At 43.9% G+C, this 16,698-nt stretch overlaps 1 protein-coding gene across 9 annotated transcripts in view; it reads right to left on the reverse strand.

The window, feature by feature from the left end:
* KALRN (kalirin RhoGEF kinase) overlaps nt 1-16,698 on the reverse strand; it is a 526,710-nt gene that overhangs the window by 345,434 nt on the left and 164,578 nt on the right. For all 9 annotated transcript variants that reach the window (XR_005105961.1, XR_005105960.1, XM_037398618.1 and 6 more), the window contains exons 2-3: nt 13,839-13,913; nt 1,493-1,607 (exon numbers count right to left, since the gene is read on the reverse strand). Coding sequence is in view for 7 of the 9 variants with exons in the window: in XM_037398618.1 (XP_037254515.1) it covers nt 1,493-1,607; nt 13,839-13,913 (190 nt within the window). In the remaining 2 variants the exon portion in view is untranslated. The remainder of the gene's footprint in view (nt 1-1,492; nt 1,608-13,838; nt 13,914-16,698) is intronic.

Below are 16,698 nucleotides of genomic sequence, written 5' to 3' on the forward strand. Positions count from 1 at the left end.
CAAAAACTGATAAGATGTAAGGGAGCAGTTTCATTACTGTAGCAGCTGGAAGGGGATTGCCAGGCCCTGGGACACAGACTCCCAGGGAGTGACCTACTGCTCTCCCAGCCCCGCAGCATGTCCTTAATCTCTCACACAATATGGTTGAAAATAGAGCTGGCTAGAGGAAAAAAGGGGAGAGGATGGGGAGAAAAGCAAACCAATTCAGCTTATTAGTAAAACCTTGATGAGCAGAAGTCCAACTCAGCAAAAATTGTATTGCCAGAGGACTTGTGAAGTCCAGGAAACACGCACTGGCAGATCTGGCACACTGCTGAGTTTGTCCCTTGCTCTCTGCAGCCAAGTGATGAGTCTCCAAACTGCTCTCAACTCTCTTCCATACCAAACATGGGACCATTGTTCTCTGCATATTGCACGTTTAGGAACTGAGTGCGTTTCTGAGACCCTTCCTTACCTCTTGACTTCCAGACACAGTCAAACCCTCTGCCCTTCAGGTCTTAACTTCACGTTTTGCAAAAGGTGAGCACTGTTTAACTGGTCATACACTGGGTTCAAAAAGAAGGAGCATCCAGGTGGCACAGGGTGTGTTACTGCAATACTGAACATCCTTTCTGAGCTGCTCGCTTGCCCTGTGATAACATTTGTCTCAATAACCAGTGCAGTTGTTACTGGGTAAGTACATTTGGCAAGCTTGAAAATAGGGAAAGGAAGCTGGATGAGGATGCACATAGCCTTGTACTCTCAGAGGCATTAAACATTGGCTCAGAAATACCTGCCTGGGCACTGAGCCCTATAAACTGTGTCCCACAGCTTGCAAAGATGAATATGCACTAGCAACAGACCTCTCCCCCAGCATTCTTGGGAAAGGGATGGGGACCTGCACGTTGGAGGAGGGACACAGGTACTAATGCGGGAAAAGGTGCTGGTTTACACATAGAACTATTTGAAATGTCTTTCTTTGAAAGCTTCCCCCTTAGTCCAACCATGTTCCTTCCTGAGCCTGGAGAAAGCTCTGGAAAGTGTTGGAACAGGAAGATCTGCCTCCTTGCACAGGGCAGGCTTTCCTCCCCAGCAACTACAATCCCCTACCCCAGCTCTTCTGAACCTCCTACAAGGTATTAAAAAAGCAACAGCACACAGCAGGCTCTCTCCAGCTTGCTATATTTAACTGCAGACCTCTAAGCACTCTCCTCCTTTTCCACTCTGTAAGTGCCACACAGAAACATGGGGAACGAGAGCTGCTCCTTGTTGCTGTCACGAGCCTGAAGCCCAAGTTTGCTCACACTGCCTCCACGCTGGGGCTCCTGCACTGCTACGTGTGCAACAAAAACCATCAGAGCATACACAGGAGGAGGAAGTGAAAACTTCTGTTCCTCCATCCCAAGAACTGAAGGTACTAAATGTTAATACTTGGAAATCGGCAACCGCCAAGAACAAGTTCCCCACCCACCCATCCACCCTGAGCTTTGAAGTGTTTTCTTTCTAGCTTTACCTTGGCACGCTGGCCAAATAAGTCACAAGTTTCCGAAGGTCTTCCTGCCTTATTCTGTCGTGATTGCTGCGGGCTGGGAAGGTCAAGACAGGACCACCTCGTTTATCACGGCCACCTGCGGAAAATAAAGGATTGTTAGAAAATCAGGCAGGAAGCACATGTCAAAAAAACTATGTGCACCAAATTGATAAACAGAAATTACGGCACATTCAAGAGCCCGTGCACTCTTTGTAGCTTTCACGCTTGCCTAATTGAGGAAGACATGCTTGCATTTGCTGGAGCTCCAAAGGGGGGAAATAAAAACAAAACAAACCAACACACAAAAAAATTTGCTACTAGCATTTCTTCTGACTCTCACCGAATCCCATCAAATCCAATATAACTGCAAATCCAAGTAGGCAATGCTAATGAAATCCTACTGTGAGGATAGTTTTAAACTGTTAACGCCAAGAAAGTAAAAGTATTTTTCACTGGTAGTCAGTGAGTTGTATTGTTCCTGTCCAGATATTTTACAATGTCCCATCAGTTAGAAGCGATGTATCCTGGTAATGTTTATGCAGTAAGATGTTCTAATCTATCTGGCAAATCATCAGAAATTGAAAATTTGGTTAGAAGTTCATGCCTCCTATGCTTTCTATTTATAGAATTGCTGTTGGCAATTTGAATGATTTTTGGTTTTTTCCCCTGTAGCTTTCCTGTCCTAAAATCCACTCTCTTTAAACTGCCAGTGTCTGGCACTTCATCTTTTACAGCAATTGTCACAATTGAACACAAGACACCTGCACTCTGTGGGGCCATGACTTCCGTAGGGGTTCTAAACACCCTAATTCAGAAGGCAGAGTTCTAAGAGGCTCTGCTGTAAGAGTAGGATCAGCAGGAGAGCACACGTGTACTTGGAGAAATGGTATCCTGAATCGCCACAGGACAAAGAATTGCTCTGGGCAGAATTTAGATCAGGACTCAAGGACACGCCTCATACAACAGGAGTTCCTGCAGGTGGACCAACCAGAAACCAAACTGATGAGATACACCCATGTACCCCAAGGCAGAGGTTTTCCAGCTGGCCCTGCTGACAGAAAAGAGAAGGCACTTGTAGATCCAGCTCCCATCTGACAACATACCCCCTTGTCCATTTTATTTTGAAACTGTCCATTCAGTTGTGGCCACAACAGGCACAAGCTCACCTTCTAGCACCAAGTGGCTCTCTACATGACCAGAGCTACAAAGAAGCAGCTAAAAATAGCAATGTAGTTAATATATATATTTTATATGTATGTATGTATATTTTTTTAAAAATTGCTGTCCTGTCTAAAGAGTTTTCTACAGCACTACAGACTGTACATGTTAGTTTGTTACATAAACTTCATCTATACAGACAGAGATGCCAGTTCTACCCTGTGTTACAGTTCATCAATCCCAGAGTTCTCAACAGATCCTATATACCTCAAGGGTTACATCATGCATCTCTTCATTGGAGCCAGGTCATTTCTGATTTGTCCAGTGGTATAAATGGAGAGGCAAACAAGAGATGCCAGGGATACTTATGGAGTACAAAACCTGTCCTGCCTAACCTTCATCCAGATCTCACTGCCTGATGTTTGTCTTCAGCTCCACACTGCAAAGGTGAGGAAGGTCCATGGGAATTCAGCACCACCTTGGCTGATTCATGCCTCTGCCACAGAGCATGAGAATGGAGGTGTAATGTAGCAAGGATTCAGTTCACAAGGAAATAAGCTCATTTTTATTTTCAGACCTATATACATATATATGTATAAAAATTTCCTCACTTTAAGCACATTTGTTGAGATTATTTCACAAACCGTAACAATGCCAAAACCATTATATCATGCATGATGTGTCCAACAGAAAAGAAGCCAGCCTATAGAACGGCAAACCAATCTAGTAACTAAAGCTGAAGGGAAATATTTTTTCAACACAGGAAGCTTTTCAAGGTTTTGAAAAATTTCCCGTCATATCAAGATGTAACCAAGGCTTTCAAAAGCTTCCAGATATTCACTGAAGCACAGACCTGAACTTGAATTGCATCCCAGAAGAACATGCTACCCGCTACTCAGTCAGGCTCCCTTTCCTCCTCCATTCTCAGTTATTTAAATATTTCTACAAAGTGGAAAAGCACTAAGAGATGAGATCAGGAGACACCCATGCCCATACATATAATTAATTCCCCAAGATATGAAACACCCATGAAGGGCCATGAGCTTCCCACAGCCCAGCAGCCCTGATCACACTGATGCTGCTCATTCACCTCAGCTTGGTAAACCAAAAATTGTGTAGCTGGGCCAGGGACCTACTTCCCACCCACAGTTCCACCGAAGTGAGCTCTGCCAAAAAAAATATTACAAAATGAAATATCTAAATTCCGGTAGGTTGAAAAAGTTAAATCAGAAAATTCTTGACCCTTTTACTAACAGCAACACAAGATTTGCAGCTACAGAAAAGGGAACAGGGTCCAGAACATTCCTGTCCTGTCTTTGCTTCAGGATAAAAATTGTCCCTCAACAGCTCATCTAAACTGTCCTCAGGGAAGCAGGATAAATAAGGCTCTAGCACAGAGTCAGAAGTTACCAGGACAGGCCAGAGAAAATGGGTTAATTCTCACTGGAGGAGGAAGGTTACGCGATGACCCACTTGGAGGTTTCTGGATGATGGAAGGAAAAATGAGTGCCTGGACTGATTCCTTCTGGTCCTATGACACAGAAGAACAAGGAGACATGGGGCAAATATCAAGAAATGTGAAGATTAGAAACAAATGTTTCTCATTTATGATAAAAGTATTGCTCTATGCTTTGAGCAATAGGGTGAAATTATTATTACAAGTGCATCATACATATTAAAAACCTTCACTCGTTTCCAAATTATTCATGAGCAATCCCTAATTTTTATGAATGCCTGCATAATTCACAATTTTATGAAGAGCCTGTACAAAGAAACATCAGGTTTCTTCCAGAACAAACCATGGTATGTTTAATTCGCCATGAGACTTGCAGAGTTCATACTCTCTTAAATACTATGTGACTTTTGCATTGCACTTTATAAAGCAAATCTCAGCTTTTCTAGGCAAACCAAATGGGATATTACCACCATCAAACCTTAGATGCCTAACATGCCTGTATTAGGGCCCTCACCTCCTCTAACAGAGCCTCCAGAGTGGTAGCAATGGCCACTAAAAGAGAAAAAAGTCTTTTGGCATTGGCTGTACAGGGAGTTTATACCTTTCCTCTTCTTTATTGTTATGTCCTTTTTTACTGAGGGGACTAGTGAGGTACAGCGAGGGGAAGAAACTCAGCCTGGATCCCACAGCAATTTACTTGAAGAACCAGGAGTAGAAATGAGGTCTTCTGACTCTTAGTCCACTGTGTTAGAGCTTCATAGTGCTTAAGCTAAAAGTCAACAACTAAAAACATTACAGAAACTCTGTCTCTGCTTGTTAGTATTCTACCCACAGAGGCTAATCTTGCCCCAAGTTGGCCATGGTCTCAACACCATTTTTACATGAACAGTCTTTTCAGAGAAATACCCGGCACTTTGTTTTAAAAGAAAATAAAACATGAAAGAGTCTCAATTGCTCTAATCAATATGTCCCATCTCCTGCCTCCCACCAGGCTCCCAGACATGGGATGAAATAATCAAACATGTCATTAGGTTTGCTGATTACAGTTATTAAATGCTAAAACAAACAGCTGATAATTTCAAATTGTCTTTCAAGGTGGGTTTTCATGGGCTTTGCTCTGATTTAGAGGCGCAAACAGATGGTCTAGCTATTAGTGCTCTGGAAAAAGGAGTCAGGAAAACACATGTTCTTCAGGGCACAAAGTACTGAGAACAAGTATTTAGCCATCCATGTCTTTCATTCCTCCTACAAAATCCTTTGTTGATCGTCTTGCCTGTTGGTTCTTCCCATCTCCCTTTCTTCTAGCCTATACAGAAACCATTGTGAAATTCAACACTTGTTCCCAGAAGCAGAATTACAGATTTTTTTCCTCCACAAATCATACAGGGGATATTGCAGTGATGGCACAAGGCATCGTGATGCATACCACGTTAAAAGAAAACATTAAAGAAGCCTGCAAGCAAGAGGAAGGGGACTCTGGTCACAAGTCCCTGTCCTGGCAGCTGCCTGAACTGACAACCGTCACAGTGGTGGGCTCAAATGTTTCTGCCCACAGGTAAGTCAAGACGTTGGCCAGCCCAGATTGTTATTAATGTGAACTCTGCATGCAGGCCTTCCCAATTTCAAGTCCTGAGGCGCATCCATTCCTGACAATACACAAAAAGCTGAATTTCCAGCTTTGTGTAATCCTGTTTAGGACAGGAAATTATCAGTTTCCTTTAATGCAGACTTCTTGCATACGACAGATAATGATTTTATCGAGCTCTGTTTTCAAGCTGCATCTCTCCAGTTCTGTCAGCCATTCTATCATGATACTTACCTGCTTGCATTTATCTCTATTTAAGGGACTCAAGTCCTCTGCTTCCTTTTGCACTCTATAAGCACAAATTCACGAGGCCTAACCATACACAAAAACAAATGTCCACACACATAAAGGCTCCTGAGTACCTTGTCTAAGGTACTTCAACACATCAGCAATGGAGACAGTAGTACTTAGTGTCTCTGGCCTCCATCCAGATGTCTACTGCAGTTCAAATGAATACTCTGCTTCATCCGATCCTGCAGATCATAAGCTGATCAATCCTGATGTGGCAGACTCTGCTGAGACCATAAGTGAGTTTCCAGAGGAGCTGAAATACTCCTCAAAAAGGTATTTCAGTCCAAAAATATGGTGAAAAAATGAATGACAGTGATGAGAACTAGGAGACAGAATGAGCTCAGCTGATGTCGGACGCCTCAATAAAATGGCAAACAATGTGCTCTGGTTTTCTAAATCTAATTGACAGACTTCCTAGGAAAGCCAAGTATCAAGGAATTTGTATCCACAGTCTTAAAATAATATTCCTTTCCCTACCATAGCTGAGCTCTGTGAGAGCCTGCTTGCTACCAGACCTCCTGTGAACAGACCCCTATACTAAAACTCCTCCAGCTTCAAGAGGGGCTAATTTCTTGTAAGGGTCATATATAGAACTACCTGTGTGACAGCCCTGAAATTCAGCTGGTTACAAAGCAGGTGATTCTAGTCAAACAATGATGGAAATTTAAGCTCCCACAACAATCCCACCTGCAAATTAACACAGCTGCAGTGCAGCTACCAAAGCCTGATCCTCCAGCGTGTTGCTCTTCGCAGCACCCTATACCAGAGTCAACTGCCTGAATCAAATCCTAATGGCCAAAATTTGCAACATTACATTTAGGGTTATCAAATCCAAAACCAGGGCTGTATGTTCCCACCAGAAGATCCCTTGGCAGAGCAGATCAGAGGCTGTAGACAGCACGCTCCGCACAACCACTGTAGGATCCCATTTCCCACCAAGCAGATTTACTCTGCAGTCACTCAGAGCCACTGCATGGATTTGAAGAGACCACATGTTGTGGCTTGTAACACACCTCTGCTGACTTATGCAAATATTTTGGGAGACTTCTTTAGTTTTAAATGTTTACTTGGACAAGTGAGACTCATTAAAACCAAGGAAGATCTGCTTTTTGTGAAAGGCAAAACTTCCAGAGAGAGTTCAGAGGAGCGCATTTCTTCCTCTGGAAGAAGGTGTTTTGCTGTGAATTATTGAGGGAGCATCAGTACCCTCCTCTTCAACACTGACCCTTACTCACACCTATACAAAACTTGCTGCCTTTTGCCCAGCTGCAAATCAGGTTTTAATCTTGCCCTCTATTGCAGACATATGGGAATAGCTGTATATATTAAAAAAAAAAAAAATAGAGGAACTGAACAAAATAAACACCAAATCTTCTAAAACAAAACACCCCGCTGCACACCCTCTTGCCACTGGAGGAGGAAAGGGGACAAAAGAGCATGTGGTGATGCCAGTCATGCTGCTGGTGGTACTGACAGGCACCCTAAACTCAGGCCACTGGGCATAACATTAGAAGCTGTACAGAATAAGGAGAAATAACGAGAGGCCATATTCACCCTGATCACACAGTTTTTCCTCCTCATTTGAGATAAGCACAGAGAAACAGCAATGGCAATGTTTCTGATGTTCATCATCAAAATTAAATATATGATATATTGATTTAATATAACTGGCTGCTCAGGTTCGCCACATCCCCAGCAGGTTAGTCCTTGGTAGCTGCAGCCAAGTAGCGGATCCTGCAAATTAATGAAAGTTCAGGGGAGAGTTCAAGCTATTGGACTTACATAATTGCTATTAGGAAGACTTTTTCCCCCTCTGGTTTTAAGAATAAATCCAGCCTAGAGCTGGAAAACACTGGCAGATGACATTTTTTCTGAAATGGCACATTCCAGCTAAGTATTTCCATTTCAAATAGCCTTTATTTTCCCACAAAAAAAAAAAAAAGTATTAAAAAAACCAACCATTGCTAACACAGAGACAATGTCCAGTTCTGAATTTCAGTGCTTCTTGTCAGTTAAAATTGATTCCTTTGGAAAAAGCCATAAGCCTACAAACCAAAGCACTTTCATAGAAATAAGGAAGTTTTCAGAGGTGATGACTTATTAGTGAGACAGAAGAGCAAACCTTACTGCAAAATGACCAATATTGTTGGTTGTTATCATATTATTTCAGGTGCTACAGTCACCTCCCTGGGTCCTTATATTGATTTATAAGCTCCTAGTCTTGATTTTGTATAAGGACCAGTCTCGACCGCCTGCGTAAATGAAGATGAGACTTTTGCTGAGATACGCATGGAGCTCAGTGTCCTTAAGGACAAGAAAACCCAGTGAGCTGGAACAGGATGGAATGTATACATATCTTCTTGCTTCACAGGCTCAGTTCCTTCCTCTTATTGTTATTTTGAAAGTCCCCGTCTTTAAATGAGAAGCTATACCTATGTAACAGGATACACGGACCTGTTGTCCAGGAGGTGGTCAGAGTCCAGTGCGTTTGGATGACACTCAATTGATGACTTGTGATCCCAAAAGTTCTTGCAAGTCTTTTTGGATAGAAATTTTGATTGGGTTGATTTTTTGCCCAGCTCTGTACAGCACTTGAACCCTCCTGCCTCTCCACAAGGCAGCACAGGTTGCATCACTACTCTCACACATGCTAATTAAGGGAGTACATAAAGATGAAATCTCCCTGCTCTAAGGAGATATTGGTGGATCTTGGCAAGCTGCTGGTGTCCAAGTGCCAGGACAGTAAGTGCTGGCATTAACTAGGTATTATCCACAGAAACTGTTTAATTTAGTCCATGGCTACAGTTAAAACATACGGAAAGAAACACAGCAACTGATTCTGCATACTACATTTACAACCTGTAAATGAAATCAGACATCCCAGGAAACATTTTGATTTCTGCTTTAACCTTAGAGTCCCAATGAGGAGATTGAAACAGTCCCCATAGGTAAAGACTCTCCTCTAGCCTCAAAAATGACCTAACACTTGAAAAACAAAAGCAAAAAAAACCCCCCAAAAACCCCCCAAACAACAAAACCCCAGCAGGCTCAGGCCTCATCAACAGACCTGGAAACTTTACAGTCTAAACTTCCTCATTTTCTTCTTCAAAGAAAAATCTGCATCACCACAGCAGCAAATTCTAGAGGAAAGCATGATGGCCCAAAACCACTAAGAAAATTCAATAGTCAAGCAATGCTATGTTTTTCTAATAGTATATTTCATCTTTTTGGCACTTCCTTTGATTTCAAACTACATCAGGGAATGGTATAAAAAGGAAGGCATTTTTCTGTAACAAAATATAGAAGAATTGTTGATGTTTCATTTGAAATTTCCATTCCAGAGGAAGAGGAGAATGGATACTTTTAATTCAAATCAAAACTTTTGGTGCAAATACAAAATGCTTGCGTCATTCAAAAATTAAATATTTTGGTTAGTTCTATTCCCAAACCAATAGAATTTCCATTGTCTACAAATCAGCATTTGAGACCCCCTGAAACCTGGATCTGAACTCTTCCTGTTCCCAGAGGGCCCTAGGGTCTAATTTCAACTCTCTCTCTGAAGAGTGAAGTGCATCCATCGCAGAAAAAGAAAAAACATACCCCTCCACATGTGGTCATGTGTACTTCTGGCCTGTAATGACCTGTGGCATCTGCAGACAAGTTTTTGGGAAGGTGAGTGTCTTCCCCTCTGAACCTTCCTCTTCAATTGATCCTGCTTGCCTAAATTTAGTGAAAACTAATTGCAAAGTTGTTCTTTCATTTCATGTATTTACACTGAAATTCCTCCTCTGAAAGACCTTTCAGGAAATCTGTTTTTCCTTCAAGCTCTCAGCCAGGCTCAGATGTCACTGTGACCCAGCCCATGGGCTGCTTCTGAAACGTGTGGGATTGGGGACAGTGGGCTTTTGGAGGATGGAGATGGCCTAACTGTTACCGCATCCAGTTCTTCCTGCCCCACGCCTTCTGTTGCCCAAAGTCCACAGAAAACCACAGGAAAAGCCTCCCGCTTTGCTGAACACACGTTGGGAGCTCTGCTTCTCACAGCTGCAGCAGATCGTCAGCTTATTACACCCTTTTGCTGTTGATTCCTCCATGCTCAACCACCCTCTCAGAAACCTGGCCAGCCTCCTCCTTTGTACTCCTGCCTCGGCAGATGAGCAGACAGTACCTGGGAGACAGGCGGGAGCCCACGCGCTGCCACTCTTCTGAGCCCTCCAGGTAATGGGAAGTACTGGGAAGGATCCTGAGAAACATTTCTGGGTGGGACATAGGGAAAGGGCAAATGCTTTCAGCGAGATCCACGGCATTAGTCAATTAACAAGCTTTTCACAGCCTAAATGCATGAAAAGCTCCATGCAGGGAAAAGAACAATCTATCAGGCTTCCTTCCCTCCCCTGAGAGCTTCACACACATCCTCCTGTATTGCACTGATCAATAGGAAATCTCCTATAAATATAATCAAGCAGCTGAACAACATCCCAAGTTAAACCACTCTTCTAAAACAGCATCTGTGTTTCCTAGGAAAGACTATATGCCCAGCTTCCAAAATATTTCACCATGTCTCACTGAAAAAAAAAAAAACCCAAAAAAACCCCCCCAAAAAATCACAAACCTAAAATAATCTACAACCTGTTTTATTTCCTCTCCTCTGTGCTCATCTCCTTCTCAGAATACAAAAAGCAGTCTCTGGCCTGTAGCTCGCTCCCTAATGGTTCCCAAAGCCATTCTGTTGCTGGAAGCAACACAGTGAACCACCTAGGCAAAGCCAAGATTTTATTACAGTTTCGGCAACAAGCCTCCCCCCCGCCCGCCAACACCCTGCTTCATCTGCTTCCACGAGGCCAGCGATGGAAGCAGGCAGCCAGTGATGGCCAGGGTGCGCGGCACCCCCGGCTGCTCAGGCCACCTCTCTGCTTGGAAGTGCTGGAATGGGATTTTCAGGTGCTGTTCAGACACACATACATATGAACTTTGCTCGGGTTCAGTCCAGCTCATACATGACATCACTGGAAGAAATCAATAACCAGTTCCAGGAAAAATTCCCAACATTATCCACGCCTCCACTCTCCCCCGGTGCAGGGATGCGGATGCAGAGCCCTGCGCCTGCGGCTCACTGCTGGCTGAGCCAGCTGAGGGGGAGTGCCAGGCACAGAGCCCCAGGCAGCATTCAGGCTGGATGAATCCATGCCCAGCTAGTTAAAACTGTATTTCAACTCTGAAATTAAGTGCACTTCTGAAAGTCTGAGTGCTCCTCTAGGATTCCATGGCTGTGCAGGCAGGTCCTATTGTGCCTGCTCTCGAGCAGGCAGCAGCTGGTGTCACTTCCCTGCCTGTTCTGCCTGCTGCTCTGCATGGTCCAGGCACGGAGCATCCACAACACTGAAACACGAAGCATGGTACAGCCCCTGCCTGGAGAAGCTTGTTCTCTGCAGCTTTCCTGTCAACTCAAGAAGTAAAGAACAAGCTGGTGAGCCACAGCCGATAAGAAAATAAACTATGTAACTGAGATGTTCAGCTGAGATTTTTGTGTGGGTCCTGATAAATTCTGGTGGTGTAAGGAGAACCCCCTTGACAACTTTACTGTATTGTTATTGTTAAAATTAACTGTAGTATAAAACTCCAAAGAAGACTCAATAAAACTCTCCTGTTCCTCGAGGAAGCCTGATTACAAACGCAATGTGCTCCCAGAGTCTGTCCAAACTACAGAACAATTTATTTTTTTTTTTTTTTTTACCTTGCAAAGCCCAGCTATTTGTTTTTTCTATTTTGGCAAACATTTTCTCTTCTGTGCTCAGAGCATACTCTAGGATGTTATTCCATTTTAATTAAAAAGAACTTAGCCATCAGATGAAGTGCTCAAATCCTTTTCTTAATCTGCCTTATTACAACATCCCAGGGGAAGACTGGGCCGTACTTAAACTCTGGGCTGGAGGGTGATGCTGGGGTTATTGTAGTAAGACACTAGCAGCTCAGAGCATTCTATCTGCAAAGGCTCCTGATAATTGTTGCCCGTAGCCGTTGTGTTTGGAGGCCATGGAGAGGAGGTGTAAATCCTAGGACCGCTATCCAGCTAGCTGTGTCAGGAATAGGCACATTTTGAGCAGATACAAGTCTGGAGGCTGGCAAGTCTATGAGGAGCGAGCTGTCCCCTGCCTGCAGCAGATCACGGTGCGAAGCTCCGGGGGATCATGTTGGCGCTGCTTAAGGTCCCCCCATAAGGCAAGCTTGGCCCAGGACAGCATCTAACGAGCTGATGATTTGGTGTGTGACCCTCTGGCTCAGAGCTGAACTCAGGCACTGTCAGTGGAAGGGACTATATAAACAATCCAGACAGGTTGTCATTATTAAATATTCCACGAATTACCAAATGATCCTGCAGTCATTTCCATGTGAAACAACAGCAGGAGCCAAGAACTAAATTCCAGTACAGTCCCCGCATAAATTCCTCTCTTTCGCTTCCCCAGAGCACCCGGTTCAACTTTGTGTCGTGAACAAATCTGCAGGTATGCTGTGTTTCTATGACTACGTTTCCCCTCTTTGGAGCAGTGAAAGCCAACAACCATGTAAAACATTTCAGGACCTTCAGAATGAGACATCAGTGTGAGGTAAAGTAGTCCTGCATGCAAGTACTGTTGGGATAGCCTTGGGTTTTCACATGGGGCTTTTGGTGCTTCACAAACTTCCCTCAAAGTCCTGGACTTCCAAGTCATTGGTCAGAAAGTTTAGCGTTTATGGAGCCCCAAATCATTTGTTGCCCAAGCCTCCACTGGACTCGTGATCTCTGGACCATTTAACTGTTGGTACGTGGGAAGACATGTCACACCAACCATTACTCAAGGTAAAAGCTTTTCCTGCCTGGCATCTCCATGGCTCAGCAGAGTGGCGAGACCCGTCCTCGTGGGCCCCACTCCAGCACCCCGGGGGGGGGTTACAGCCAGGGAGGAAGAGTTCGGGTACTTAATGGCCTTGCTGATACTCCCCTCCCCTCTGCAGTCAGCACTACTGCAGAGACAAAGGAAACAAAAAAGCAAAGACTGCAAACGAGGGAGCTGGCTATTTTTAATGCAGGTTTTCTCACTGCAACAGGGAAGATCACCAAAAGCAGCCTGAATGGTTTGCAATCATCAGAAACGCTGGCTCTGGAAATACCCTGATTTTATGCTGCCAATTTGAGTGACTTCATGCAAGATTATGATCTCTTCAGACCTCCTCTTCCCTCTCTCCCTGACAAGTTGTAATTCATGCCAGAAACAATATAATCCCAGCCATTCTCAAAGCCTTCTCCATATTTTCCTCATCCACCCCCAGGTCCTCAAGATTTGTCTCCTGAATAAAGGTTGTAAATCTTTGTACAGGATGGCAGGAGATCTTTGAGCTTCTGAGTTATTATGTAAATGCAGCTTCAAAGGTACTTTTAACTGCAAGTTGATTGGGATTGCAAATGAAATACCAATGATTTACAGGTCTCGGTGCTTCCTACAAACAGGAATTAATGGTGTTCACTGACCTTGAACCCAAAGCAGGATCCTTGAACCATCCTGGATGCTGAGACAGAACGGGTCTGGGATGGAGCTGAAAAGCTGCACTTTATCCCACCTGTACTGCCCATTTCCCCGTTTCTCACAATATGAAGAAAATCAATATGGGCCAGTTTCCAACACTTTGAGTATTACTGGATAGCCCTGTTCTGCACACAGCCCTTTTCTTAGCAGAAGAGCTAAGTACTACCAAGTCCAAACAAGAAAGTGGTCTCTCATGCCTCTGCAGCACCGTAAGGATCGGGATGCAGCAGGCAGGTCTCATGCTGGGATGGAGGGATCTAGAAAAGATGTGCTCACCTGACACAAAGGCCACTTTCTCCTTCAGTATAGGAAGGACATCAGCAGCTTTTAATCCATCATTTCGAAAAGAACCTGCAAAACAGAGGAAAAATGGAATCCCACATTAGAAGAGAGCATGTCCTTGCTCCCAGCTTCACAGACACTCCATGTTTCTCAAAATCAGACTGGAGAAAGTCTATAAGTCACATAAAAGCACCAAGAAACCGACCCAAATAGCTGATACACAAACAGCATTAGCAACAATAGAGATATGTTTGTAAAAAGAAAACACAGAGAATCAGCTCAAAAGTTCTGAAAGGTTAACAAATTTCCCATCAAGTAGCCACTGCATTTTTCACAGATCATACATATTATCAAGCCTGGGAGATGCCCAGCTTGCACACCAAGCCAGAATCTTCCTCCCTTCACTGTTTTGAATACAGTCCAGGCAAAATTGCAGGGAATGTTACAGCCCATACACATCCTTTTGGGATCAGCCCTTGAGGCAGATCTGCACAGGGGCTGTCTTAAAAAATGCTTTTCCCCTTCCTCCCTTTCTGCTCTACACAGCACAGCTGGAGATGGAAAGGCTTAAGGTGGGGAATGCACTCAGAGGGAGGACACGCTTCTTATGAGCCAGACAAAGTTTTCCCTGGGTAAGGAGTCATTTGAAGCCACAGTGCATCCTCATGTAATTCATGCTGTTTGATTACATGCTAAATGTACTTGCACAGGCCATTTATCTTCCCTGAAGTGCCAAACTATTTCATGTCTCCTGAAAGCTCACCAAAGAAGTCCCAGATTTTTACTCTCCTGGAAGCCTCTGGAAAAGAATTGCTGACAGTTTCAGCCACCAGCAGCATCTTTCTGCTTTGCAAAAGACCAGCAGTAATGGGTCACCCCACAGCAAGCCAGACACTGCTATTCCATCAGTGCTACTACAAAACAAAAGGTGGGTTTGAAGGACATTTTTGCAATTGGTCTGAAAAATAACTTGCCCATCACTGGGTAGTGAATACCCATCATGAGAAGTGACCTTCAAAACAACCTTAAATCTATTCCAGCTCACCAAATATTACAACACATTTGAAACCCTGTGGGTTTACTTTCTGCTTTTCACATGCAGCAACCACCATTCTTCTGAACTGGTACCAGAGCAAGACAGTCTTCTCACTAAGCACCTTTCTTGAATGACTAGAAATAGGGCAGCTTTGCTCCAGCCATCCCACTTTCCTCAACGAACACCGCAGATGACACCTGACCATCTAGGTCTGAAAGTGGGAATGGGGACAACCCCACCCCCATATATTGTCACCTATTTCTTGCATCATGCAGCCTCAAAGGTACCGTGGTTTGATCCATGCAGACCTATCAGACAGACAGGATGAAGACCACAACAGCTATTTTCACCTGCAGCTGAACCTGCGTATCTTCAAGTATTATTATTACATGGCTGCAGCATGTGCCATTCACAGACAGCTTGTGCAACAAGACTGTCTTGTATATGCAGATGCGTTCTTCAATGGTGCCCAATGGCTACAACTACTTCTCTGTGTCCCCACATGCTCTCCAGTGTCACCTCCGCAACACTCACCTCCAGAAGATGAGCAAGCTCACCAGCTAAGCCTATGCTTGTGAAAATCAACACACAAAGGAGTGAGGTAATTCAATGCAAGGCCAAGACCAATGTAACTGCAATTTGAACTTGCACTGATGCTGCTGATCTTTGCAGCTGGAGAAATTTGGCCCAGTACTCCAGTGTCTTAGAGCCATCATGATGTGTCTAGTACGCTGACTGTTCTCGTTTGTTTCACGGTTGGATGAGATGCTTCTATACAAAGCTGCTTAAATTCCAAGTGTTGGCCCTGAGCATTCCAAGAGCATGGTCCTGAGAGATCCCTAAAGAGTACTCTGTCTCAGTAAAGTGTTTTGGGACCAGGGAAACTAGTCTTGGTTGCTGAACTTTCTGTGTTCTAAGCAGGACGTTGTGTACTCTATGTTAAATATCCAAGACTTTGCTCTTTAACTTCTCCTCTTAACTAGAATAACTTCTCTGCTCCCAGGCTGTGGCCAGCTCTCACATCAAAGGTAGGAACCATTCAGTCACAGGCAACACTTGGAATTTAAGCAGCTTTGTATAGAAGCATCTCACCCAACCGTGAAACAAACGAGAACAGTCAGCGTACTAGACACATCATGATGGCTCTAAGACACTGGAGTACTGGGCCAAATTTCTCCAGCTGCAAAGATCAGCAGCATCAGTGCAAGCTGAGTTTTGGACAGTATTTGCTAAATTTGCCAGGGAAACAGCAAAGTGAATTCTTAGGCGCTTAACCGTGCAGTAGACATTATACAATTGAAATCTTAGTGAATATTACCAAAAGAATGTCAGTGGGTGTGTAGTCATACATGTAAAACACACAATAAGGACATCTTAGCAAGAGCCCACTATACTTGTGGGCTGAAGGACAATTTCAGACACTCTTCCACAAGGAAGGATTGCATCTCCTCCATACAGAGGTAATATGCATGGAGACCAGGAGAAAAATGTATGACTCTTAAAGATAGTCATCTTCTGAGCTACAGCAGGCTGCAGGCAAGCGGCTCACTGCTAACAGCCCAAATGTCCTGACTGTGCGTAAGAGTGGCAAGAAAAGACACAAAAGCTGCTGGAAGGTATCTTTGCCTTTCTCAGTATCTCCTAGGACAGGTCAGTCACACTCCAAAACGGTGAATGAATTAGAAAACTGTGAGTCCATTCTACAGCCAAGTAATCGACAAAAACTCCCAAGAGCTGCAAAACTTCCCTGGGGATGAGAAAGGAAACTCTTAAAGGCAGATCAGTGGCTAAAGCAAGTGCTTGCTCTGGATGATGTAC

The sequence above is a fragment of the Falco rusticolus genome, chromosome 8, assembly GCF_015220075.1.
Source record: "Falco rusticolus isolate bFalRus1 chromosome 8, bFalRus1.pri, whole genome shotgun sequence".
Taxonomy (NCBI): domain Eukaryota; kingdom Metazoa; phylum Chordata; class Aves; order Falconiformes; family Falconidae; genus Falco; species Falco rusticolus.